The sequence below is a fragment of the Eutrigla gurnardus genome (genome assembly GCF_963514095.1).
Source record: "Eutrigla gurnardus genome assembly, chromosome: 22".
Taxonomy (NCBI): domain Eukaryota; kingdom Metazoa; phylum Chordata; class Actinopteri; order Perciformes; family Triglidae; genus Eutrigla; species Eutrigla gurnardus.
The window spans coordinates 4993553-5004968 of NC_139933.1; the positions used below are offsets into that span (position 1 = coordinate 4993553).

The 11416-nt window shown below is 43.2% G+C and overlaps 1 protein-coding gene across 1 annotated transcript; it reads left to right on the forward strand.

The window, feature by feature from the left end:
* Window positions 1-769: 769 nt before the first annotated feature.
* On the forward strand, window positions 770-10921 carry polr3e (polymerase (RNA) III (DNA directed) polypeptide E). Its single transcript, XM_084040024.1, has 21 exons — window positions 770-899; window positions 1691-1785; window positions 2088-2138; window positions 2274-2351; window positions 2449-2564; window positions 3147-3229; window positions 3472-3579; window positions 3818-3867; window positions 3998-4117; window positions 4212-4297; window positions 4745-4789; window positions 4879-4970; window positions 5425-5545; window positions 5689-5770; window positions 5877-5936; window positions 6549-6706; window positions 6815-6876; window positions 6957-7411; window positions 8888-8965; window positions 9707-9829; window positions 9923-10921. Exons 2-21 carry the CDS (start codon window positions 1747-1749, stop codon window positions 9977-9979), a joined length of 2064 nt encoding a protein of 687 aa, XP_083896150.1. The 5' UTR covers window positions 770-899; window positions 1691-1746; the 3' UTR covers window positions 9980-10921.
* Window positions 10922-11416: the final 495 nt, after the last annotated feature.

Below are 11416 nucleotides of genomic sequence, written 5' to 3' on the forward strand. Positions count from 1 at the left end.
CATATTATTAACAACACAATGAAAGATTAAGTTGTTATTTCATATAGCTGTTCTACATGAAACACTATTATTTAGCTTTTAGGTGTCATTTCTGATGTGAGTGTTTTTTTAATACTCCTAATAATGTAGTTTACCTGTAAATCTCCTCGGCTTCGCTCGGCTTCGCTCGGCTCTGTCCAACATTTCTCCGTCGTGATTGGTCAAATGTTGGAGCTGGGCGAAGGCGATTGGTGGGAGAATGTTGGAGCAGCAGCGGATCTGATTGGCTGTCATCCTCACCAAGGCTGGAGAACACTCGTCCGTCAAAGACGGGGGAGAAGGGCCCGGGATCAGTTTCCCCCATGGCGGATACGACTCGCCGCAGTGTTTTGAATGTTGGTGTAGTAACGTTCTTGGCCACATTCTTACATATGGCGCCTTTAAGAATGTAAAATATCATTCAATATTTAACCACGGTCGAGTTTTATCGTTATGTAGTTCGTGAGTCTCGTTGGGCCAGAAGGTAGCGTGGCCGAGCGGTCTAAGGCGCTGGATTAAGGCTCCAGTCTCTTCGGAGGCGTGGGTTCGAATCCCACCGCTGCCAAGTTGTATTTTTGCACATCCTGCACTAAAATACTTGCTGTATAAAAATCAATGAAGTAGTGAACGCTGATCTTGCACTGTACGCGCTAACAAAACAAGCGAAGCAAACTGGGGTGGTGGGGCTGTAATAAAGGGGTCTCGCTGTGCATTGTGGGAGCGGGCTCCTCCCCACGTGTCTGTGTGTGGAGTCAACATGGTAGCGACGCCGACAGTGTCCAGCAGCCGGAGTTAGTCACCGCTCCTGCGCCTCTCTACGCACCTCACTCCTGGGCTTGTCACACACCGATGAGATAGCTAAAAGCCCGTGACGTGTGCAGGTGAGAGCTGAACGCTCAATCTGGTCTGGTGTCGGTTTTTTAATGAAAGAAAACTGGCCCCATTTAACACTGTGTGTTATTTTGACTTGCCTGTGTATGTGTGTTAGCACGCCGAGCTAGCTTGCTAATGCTATGCTAAAGTTGCTAGGCTACTTTAGGATGTTAGCCGTTTTCTTCACTAACGTTCGTGTGTACGAGGATTTAAAGGTGCTTTCGTTTAAGTGTGTGTTGTTTTAACTTAACATCGGAATGGGCGGAACGTAACCCGTTAGTGTTAAAGGGCAGGCCTGTGACAAGAAGCTTTGGGGGTTTGTTGCTAGCTTGCTATGTAGCTAGCATAGCCTGTGATATGACTTGAATTTTTTTTGTTTTGCGATGCTTAACTGCGATCTCTGTCGTTTGTGTACGTGTTAACTGTATGTGGTGTTTGTCACGTGGTGTTTGCAAGGATATAAGTGATTTAATATTGATTGCACTCGTCTTGCTTTCATGCCAGATTTACCTGGTTGTGTCAGTGATGGCACCCCTTGACAGACTGCATGGTCCTGGCTAACTTTGAGGGGTTAACTTTATTGTGTGGGTTAATTTAAAAAAAAAATAAAAAAAACAGACTGAAGACAACACAAACAGTGATGAATCTTAGCCTTCTAATGTGCTGAATCAGTGTTCTCACTAACCACCAACTACCTGTCATCTGTTTGCTTTATTATCACCATTTATTATTGGCAGCGATGAAGTGGACCTGTAGGTGTGCAAGTCTAACTGATAACTGAGCGTGTCTTTGTCTCCAGGTCTGAGATCTGCTGCTCCGGTTTCATCTCCTCTCCTCCGCTCTGTGCACATCAATATGGCCAGCGGGGATGACGATGACCCCATTATAGAGGAGGTATGTTTGCAGGCTAAGTGACCAAAAAAAACAAGGCTGGAGAGATATTGTATAGCTTATTATTTTACGTCAAATACCTGCATTGTTATCCAGGAACTATTTAATAACATGCTTTTTCGCTGGGTGATGTAGTTACCGGAAATACTAATTTAACATAAGTTGTTACTTTGTCATTATAGTTAACCTATTGAGAAGCTGATTTATTTGTGAATTAATGACTTTCTATATCCCTTGTGATACTCAAATACATCTATCAGCTCCTCATCACTTTCTATATTTATGTATTTTCTCTTCCTTTTTAGATCGATGTGTATCTTGCCAAAAGCCTTGCAGATAAGCTGTATCTCTTCCAGGTAATGTTTATCTTTTGTTGACTCCCTTTTTGTTTCTGTACGTTAACTCAACTCTTTTTATTCTGATGTGTGAATGATGTGTAAAGTCTAAAGTGTCACTCACTAATCACCTTTTTGTTATTTATCCTGACCCAGTACCCTGTCCGACCCAACAACATGACCTATGATGACGTCAACCACTTAGCGGCTAAGATCAAACCCAAGCAGCAAAGGGTAAAAAAAAAAAAAAAAAAAGCTCTTATTTTGTCATCAATAAGTGTAGGAAATGTTCGTGATGTGTTTTTTTTTTCATTCGGCTCCATAAATACAGGTGGAGTTAGAAATGGCCGTCGACACAATGAGTCCAAACTACTGTCGCAGCAAAGGAGAGCAGATAGCTCTGAATGTGGACGGCACGACTTACGACGAAACCAACACCTATTCAGTGTAAGTCTGCTGTTAAAACTCATTACTCAAACGCTACCAGTGTTTAAAGCAAAAAATTTGAAATTTTTGGGAAATCGTTCCTTTCTGGCAAACGTCATCACTGTCAGGTCTGTATGTCAAATATGAAGCTACAGGTTAGCATTGCATGAAGACGGGAGACTAGGGAAACTATTTCCCAGACTTTCTCTCAGCTGTTTTTCAGAACCAAGACATAGTTCTGCACCTAATCCCCCAAAACACATTTGTGGACTAGTTTTCGTACGGACCAAACGGGATATAATGTGTTCATGAGCTTTTGAGATGCTATTAGGTTGATTTTTCTTTTCTGTTGGAAGCCAAGCTGGCAGTTTCCCCCGTTATCAGTCTTTATGCTAAGCTAAGCTAACCAGCTGTTGGCTGTAGCTTCCCTATGTATTGTCCAGACATGAGATTGGCATCTCATGTAAGTTGTGGTAAGAACACAAATTGGATGACTTTACAAAATGATGCCAAGTTTGGTCAGACTTTTCTTTCTGAATCTAGCTGAATAATTAGCCAGTTAGTTCTTTGGCCTGAGCATTTCTCTCTTGTTTTCTTCTCCAGGAAAATGATGGATAAACAGACCTTCACCTCCATCCAGGCTACCACCAACACCTCCAGATATGCCGCTGCTGTGTTTCGAAAAGGTCCGATCCCGTAGTCCACTTAAGCACCATGTGTTTTGTTTTATTCTGACCTCGTTGCTGCTGCTTGTAAAATCCACAAAGGTCGCTCACGTGTTCAGAGTCAATATGGGTGTTTATCAGTGTTACCTTTTAAATCTTAACTGTGTTTACATGGAAGATAACCAAAACGTGTCAATATGATTCACAATCCAGCACCAAAAGTAGCGCTTGGGTTTGTGATTGTATTCTCTTCTTGTCAACAGGTGAGCTGCACGTCACACCTCTGACGGGAATCCTCCAGATGAGACCGAGCTTCTCGTACCTGGACAAGGCGGACACCAAAACCAGAGAGAGGGAGGCAGCCAATGAAGGTGTGTCTGTTTGGCAAAACGTAATCATTGAGTTCTAAGAGTAGAATTTGTTTCTTTTTAGCAGAAGAATACGGTTAAAGCTTCTTTTTTTATTCTTTACCGTTTCAATTAACTCTTTTGTAAATAAATAAATATTTATAGAATTATAGAATTCTGATCCTTTTTTTTTTTAAAGAAAAAAATGTCTTTAAACTGCTGCGGTGACCACTGTTACATGAACATAGTCTTTTGTCTCCAGGGGGAGATTCCTCCCAGGATGAAGCCGAGGAAGACGCCAAGGCCATCACGGTGAAGACTTGCACACCACACACACACACACACACACACACACACACACACACACACACATTCACGATTGCACTGAATTCACATGCCACTGTAAACCCATCATTTATACTCGTGTGTTTCTCCACTCCAGGTGAGGTTTGCTCGTCCTGAGTCGGAGCAGGCCCGGCAGAGGAGGATCCAGTCGTACGAGTTCCTCCAGAGGAAACAGGCCGAGGAGCCCTGGGTCCACCTGCACTACCACGGTGTCAAGGTAGGGGGAGCACACAGCCATCAGAATGCCTAAACCGTTAGTGTAGGGTTTGTGGGAAAACCCATCAGTTTTGTGTTTTGTCATTTAATTTCAGGATGGACGCTCGGAGCACGAAAGGCAGTACCTGTTTTGCCAGACGGTGGACGCCTCGGAGAACTCTGAACTGGTCAAAACTCCTAAGTGAGTATCAATAAATTAGTATTGTCGCCCTTTTGGCATCGCCCAAAGTATTGGTTCTCGTGACGTCCCTAGTCTTTGACGTATTCTTTGGATTTTTTGGTAACAAACAGCCAGTATTGTCAACCCTGGTTGTCCATATTCACTCACTTCAAATGATCAAACTGACCTAAGCTTGCCTTGTAACTTAATGTCGCCTCTATATGAGTATTTTCCACCACCAAAGTACTTGTTTGGTTTAAGTGTAAATATGACTCATGTGGAATTAATTAAATGTCTGCTAGTTAGTGACGACTGATTCCCTGGCTTGCCATTCTCTGAGGTTTTACTTATATTAATTTATATATTGTGTATCTTCCAGCAGGACTATTGGTTCAGTTCTTATAGTTCTGTTGTCCTCATGTAATTCCTGAAGGTTACATTTTTTACATGCTCTCTCTTATTTTGCAGGGAGTACCTGGCGATGCTCATGCCCCCTCTTGCTGAGGAAAAAGTGTAAGTTTGAACAGGTTTTATATTAAAACAAGATGACACTTCCAGAGAATCTTCATTGACGTTTTGTTTTTGTTTATTCTGTAATTCAGTGTGAAGCCAGTCGGTCCCAGTAACGTGCTCTCCATGGCTCAGCTCCGCACTCTGCCACTGGGGGAGCAAGTCAAGACGCTGATGAAGAATGGTAGGCCAACACATTCAGACAAAATCCATTACATTTGGGCCAAACTGTGCCACGAGGTTGGCGGTTCAATCCCCTGGCTCCTCCAGTCCACATGCCTTGCTCGAGTAAGACTCTGCCACCAATGTTGTATGATGAAACATGTCCATTTACATATCAGTAAGATAGCAGGGCGTCTGCTTTTTGAAGAATTGTCATTATTTGTGAGATTTTCATTCTTTTTATCTAAATATCAATGAGTCCAATTACTCATGCAGTTTTTCTTTGTGCCAGATGGGGGCGACAAAGCATTAGTATGGATGTCAGACATGTGAAATGGTTTGAAAACTTTTAATGTAAATGATTGAAAGCATCCAAACTGAGGTGCAGGCTGGTTTTCATTTTGCAGTCTGAGTGGAACTGTTCAGTTTTTATCACGTTCCTCCATCTCACTCCTCATGTCTCCTCTGGTCTTTAGTCAAGGTGATGCCGTTCGCTAACCTGATGGGCCTGCTCGCCTCCGGCACAGACTCAACCGCAGCGCTGCGCTGCATCCAACAGGTGGCGCTGCTGGTTCAGGGCAACTGGGTCGTCAAGAGGTGAGAGAAAGTGTCACTCAAAGCTTGACGCAGATTAAAGGTGGTGTTTTTAAAATGAGCTCTGCGGCCGTGTGATCTTAATGATTTGCTAGTTTTCACATTAAACACCTGAGTGATGTCACAGTGTGTTTTTTTATCCACAGTGATGTTCTGTATCCTAAAAACACCTGCAGTCCTCACAGTGGCGTCCCTGCAGAAGTGCTCTGTCGTGGCCGGGACTTTGTGGTGTGCTGCCGTCACTCTTTACTTAAAATTAAACTGCTGTTTTGTGTGTAGTTGGCTTGGATTTAAAGTCACAGTGACTCAGTTGTTTGCTTCTTTTTTAATTTAGATGTGGAGGTTCACTCTGGAGCGCTCTGTGATGAGAAAGGAGATTACATCCATCATCAAAGTAAGTATCACAGGACCATAAATGACTGAATGTTCCTGCCTGGTAATGACATCTGGAGCATCTTTCTGCCCAAATCTAATTTCAGGAGTTTGGTTTAGTTTACAACTAATTTTGGTAAATTGTATCATCTTATAAATTGATTTATAAGTAAGCAGTAAAAAACTGAATTGTTGGAACCGCTCAGCCTCAAAATAAGCGCTGTCCCCCCCAGAGGCTGCTTTCATGGTAAATTAGTCTCGTGGGTCTTCAACATGTTTAGCTAGGAAGTTGTTTGTGGAAGTGTGATGTGTTTTTAATTTCACTGGATCTGGACTGAATTGGTTGGATGTATTGCAAGTTTATCCTTCTGATTTATTGAAGAAAAAGTGCAGGTCCAGTTAAATAACAAGCCTTTTTTGAATGAGATATATTTGCATTACTTTTTGTGATTAGAAAACCACATTCTTGTTGATGCTGAAGGGAGTTCACCGCACTCTTTCATAGTTGTTTAGATGCTGAGCGGCCTCACTGAAGCAGAAGTGTCTTTGAATGCTTTCTTGTCACCTTGAGGCTACAGATGTTCTGTTCATTCAGGTAAAGCACACTAACACGTTCTTCCCCGTCCTGTGCCAGCTTCCCCCAGAGGACGTGAAGGAGTTCCTGGAGCACGTGGCCGCCCCTCGAGTCAACCGGGGCTGGGAGTTCCTGCTGCCTACCGATGCAGAATTCATTAAGAAACACCCAGACGTCGCCCACAGGCAACACATGCTGTGGCTTGGCATCCAGAGCAAGTAGGTTACACTCAAAGTTTTAATCAAACAGTTGTCAGTCATGGAAGTGTGATGAAAAGCTCTGGGATGGTTGTGGTTTTTAATTTGTACTGATCTCTTTCTTTGAAGGTTGGAAAAGGTCTTTAACTTCTCCAAAGAAGACTTCATGCCAAAGAATTCCTCTCAGCCTGGTGTGTGCCGCGTTTCTGTGTTGACACATTCGACAATCAGGAAACACATACCTGACTTGATGTCTGTGTGGTTTTTCTAGAGCCCGTGCACATCAGCGGGGAGCAGCGTTTGAAGGCGGCGCAGGAGCGCGCTCAAGGAAACGAGTCGTCCCTGCAGAAGGACATGGATGCCAGACGGGCGGGCAGCAGCAGCAACGTCCAAGTCAAGCAGGAACCCGTCAGCGACAGGGAAGACGAACCCATGGACACCTCCTCCTCTATCCCCAACGGTTCTATCAACGGTTACCCCTCCCCCGCCTTCGACCACACCAACGGGAACGGAGGGAGTCCCGGCAACGCGCCGTCCCCGGAGCTGCACGACTTTGTGATCAAGACTTTCAGGAAGCATTTTGTACTGACGCTGAACGAGTTTAAGAGGCTGTTCAGCCTCCACCTGGCTTCCATGCCGGTGGGACGGAGCGTCTACCCCTCCATCTCGGACCACATGCTGCAGGACGCCATACTGCTCTGCCAGTGCAAACAGATAATGGTGCCTGTGAGTATTCGGGGAGGATTTCTACTGTAAAAACCTGGGATTTACAAGGTTTTGGATGTAAATCTCCCATTCATTCGCTCTGGAAGCTCCTATTTTTCTTCCTTCTCTCCATCTCTGTTGTATATAAGGTATAGGTGACGAAGAATTCAGAAGGAATTTACAACTCTGAATGGCAGCAATTGTTTTATTTTTTTCTCGTGTGCTCATTACACAGTGCAGTTAGTACTAGTTTAATTGATTAGATGATTTTAGATGAGTTTTTTTTTAATGATTTTCCATTTTTTCTTACTCTCGTATCACAGTTTAGAGGAATACTTTGATTGTTGGGTTGTTTGTCTGATAGAAGAGGACGTTTGCAAACATCACTATGGGCTCTGGGAAATTGTATACATTAATTAGAACATAATTAGTTGTATTGATACCGAAAATGTATCGTAAATGATCATTTACTGTGCATCTCTATTTGATGGAATGCTGCACAGTAAATGCTACACGGTCTGTTTACAATGTATACAATCGTCCATCACAGTTGATTAATGGTTAGATTATTTGATCGACATTTGTCCTTGTTTGTCCTCTATTAATCCTGCACGTCTGGTTTTAGAAGTGCTGAGATTACGCCACTTTTTTTTGTCCTGGATTACGAGCTTCTTCTCGGCTCCCGGTCTGGTGTAAGACTGCCCGTGGGTACTGAGTGAGGGGGTTTTCCCAGCCTGAATGCAGCTATCGGTTTTCCCCACCAGAATAACGGCACTAACGATCGTTTTACTCGTGAGTGCTTTGTTGCTTGTAAAGCGGTAGAAATAATGCAAACCTCGCTCGAGTTCCTGCAGCCACCCGATACCTCCGTGAGTCGGCTCCGTCCTCTGTGTTTAAACTACGGTTGGCCGTTTGTAGGCTTAATACGGGTGGATGTGATCTCTGTGTTTTACTTGCTGTGGTGTTTGCTCGTAGGGCGGGGAGTGCTGTGATCTGTGCCGCATCCTCTCTTTAGTTCAGTTGAGCAGCCAGATCTCCTGCCAGGACCAGCACTGTCCCAGCTTAGGTCTTATCCAATCTATATACGTTAGAGGATTTTAACCCCCCCACCCCGCTGTATGGGGAGCGGCTGGCTGGGTCTTTGTTATGTAACAGATTATTGGCCTCAAAGCAAAGCTCATTAATGCTCAGCGAGGGACTAAGCCGGTTTGTTGTTTTTTTTGCAAACGCAGGCAGATCTGGAATCAGGTGACTTGCCTTCTGCATCACTGTAAACACAGATTGTTTGGATGTCTGGCAGGTAATAGATCAGTTTTGAGTCGTAGGTGGTGTCTGGATGGTCAGCCTCCTCCTCCTTCTGATCACAGCAGCGTTCTTGTTTTGGCATCTTGTCACATTAACAGACAAATCATCAAGTCTTTGATAAACACACAGTTCATTGTTTGTTACTGACTTCAGGTCAGGTTTTCTAACATTACTCTTTCCCTCCAACTTTAGTTTCCTGCTCAGACCACAGCAGCCCCCGATGAACAGAAGGTGTTTGGTTTGTGGGAGACTGGAGACGAGTTTGACAAGGTAAACACTTCTTTTTCTTTTTTTTTATCAGGTGTATCGTGGTTTGATCCTTCTTGTCTCTTGACTCTACCTGCAGACTTATGCAAGCTTAAAAACGCACCAAAACCACAAGTCAAAGCCTTCAGCGAGCGCTGAAATGTCTGAAACCACACGCAGATGTTGTAGCGTGGGCCATGAGCCGGACACGGTTCTGTTTGTCAGCCGCAACCAAAGTGGAAGAGGCAAAGCCGTGACACCAAGTGTGCTTTTTCTCTCGTCTTATAAGACTTATTTGACTTTCAGCCCAGTGTGGGTTACACCTTTCTAGTTTGAGCTGGATTTAGTCTTTTAGTTTCTTATTTCTATTTACTGTAAGTCGGCCATGGTCACATGGTTCACAGTTTTTTACTCATTACACAGCCAAGATACAACTTGTTAATATGTGAGCAGGACTTATATAATATAATATGTGGCTGCAATGGACCGATCTTCTTATCCAACTCTCGAGAGTGCAAATTGTCGAGCTATTCCCTTAATATTTCTTCTATTATTTTTTATGAATTTATTTTCACCAAATCCGCAATCATTAGCAATATTGGATTCACAGGATGTTTGTATGACTATAAGGCTTTTATATAGATTTTTAAATATAAAACTGACCCAAAATGTTTTATTTTTTTTTACTTCTACCACCAGATAAATAGGCTTGGGCAAAGAAATCATATCCTGAATTAAATGAATCCTGTGTTTTTCCTTCTGCAGCATCGTCGGCTGCTGTACGACCTGTTCAACAAGAACTACCGCATCAGGAGGAACATCATCCAAGCCAGACTGGCACAGGAGTTTGGAGACGTCTCAAAGGCGGATGTCGACAGGGTGCTCCATGTGAGTCATGAGACTGAACTTGTACCTTAACTTGAGCTATTTTTTGTTGTTTTTTTTAATATCGTCGATCTAACTTGCCGTCTGTTGTTCCAGGAGTGCTGCAGCAGCCACGCAGGGATGTGGTACCTCAAGGGAACGATACAGTCCTGACCCTGAGAGCTTTGCCCCCCCTCCACCCCGACCCCAAACCCAAACCCTGCAGTCACTGTCAGCCAATCAAATCCTCTCCCGGGTGTCCAGTGGGAGGGCTACCCAGAGAGGTGAGAGCCAATCACAATCACAGCTCGCCCAGCTCCGAGGGCGGGGCGATTGGAGGTAAAGGATGTCAGCCGTCTGCTCAGAACGTGAAGCTTTTTCCGGTTTCATCTGAAGCATTTCTGACATTAACACAAGCACTCTGATGCAGCGCGGAGGATGTGAACCCCTCACATACTCCCACTAAGAGCTGGAGAATACGACTCGAAAACATGAAGATATATATATATATTAGAGTTTGGGATTTCTTTTGGACCTCATGTTTGATTATTTTTTAATTAAACTTTTACTGGATCAGGACGGTATTCACTATTTAAAGCAACGTGACTCCTGATTTGTTGCCAGGGAAGACACGTTTTACTTTATCGTATCGTCAACAAAGCAAATATTGTTTAAAGCCTTGTGGGCTTTTTTTTCCATCCATTATCTTAACACACGATCTGACTTTTTAAAGAATATCAACTGAGTGGAGTATTTATTCGACCCTCAATACACAAATGACAGGGTTGAGCTTTAAGGTGGAATGACCCAATCGCTTAGTTAAAACGTGTGAAAAGCACTTGAATTGTTGCCAAATTCCTGACTTTGCAGACCTGAAACAAATGATGCAAAAAGTCCCTGATTTCGTTATCATATTGCGCAACTGAAATCACTTAATATTTTGGCAATCGTGGACCTGGAAACCACATGCAACGTGGCCCCGCCCACATTTCAACACGCGTTATTCACTCGAATGCGTACCGACACACAGTTAGAGGACGGAGTGGGTTAAATGGCCGAGTTTTGTTTCTTACTGAATGTACAGAGTTTGAAGAGAGACTGATTTTGATGACGGCCAATAAAGATGCAATGTTGACATTGTTTTTGTTGTGTTTTTGATCGTCAATATCGGGTTTAAATGCACCAAATGAACCGGAACAATAACTCTCAGTGGAATACATTGAAAACTAGCGGTGCATCATTGAATAATAACAGCTGTATTTCTCTTTATTGTCATGTCGGATTAACTCTTCGTCATTATGAAAGTCATCGGTCACGAGGTGGGAACATCAAATGTTTATTTATTTGAAAACGGATTGCAGTAATTTATGATGTTTGCTCTTCCTAATGCACCAAGAAAGATGATTACATATATTTACTTTTATTTATTTATATGCCATAGTAACGTTTAGATTTTCTTTAAAAATTGTTGTCTCCAGTTTTGCTTTCAGGCTGCGTTGAGCTCGTCTGGAGTGCGACAGTGTATCTGGGTGTCTGACGTCAAAGCAGATTTATTACATCAGATTAAAAGAAAACATTTTATAATTATCAGAATGTATCCGTGGTTTACGA

Coding starts and splice junctions, on each gene's coding strand:
- polr3e (XM_084040024.1), top strand. CDS start 1,747: ATGGCCAGCGGGGATGACGATGACCCCATTATAGAGGAG. Junction 3,230..3,471: donor CGCTGCTGTGTTTCGAAAAG/GTCCGATCCCGT, acceptor TCTTGTCAACAG/GTGAGCTGCACGTCACACCT. Junction 9,830..9,922: donor ATGTCGACAGGGTGCTCCAT/GTGAGTCATGAG, acceptor CTGTTGTTCCAG/GAGTGCTGCAGCAGCCACGC.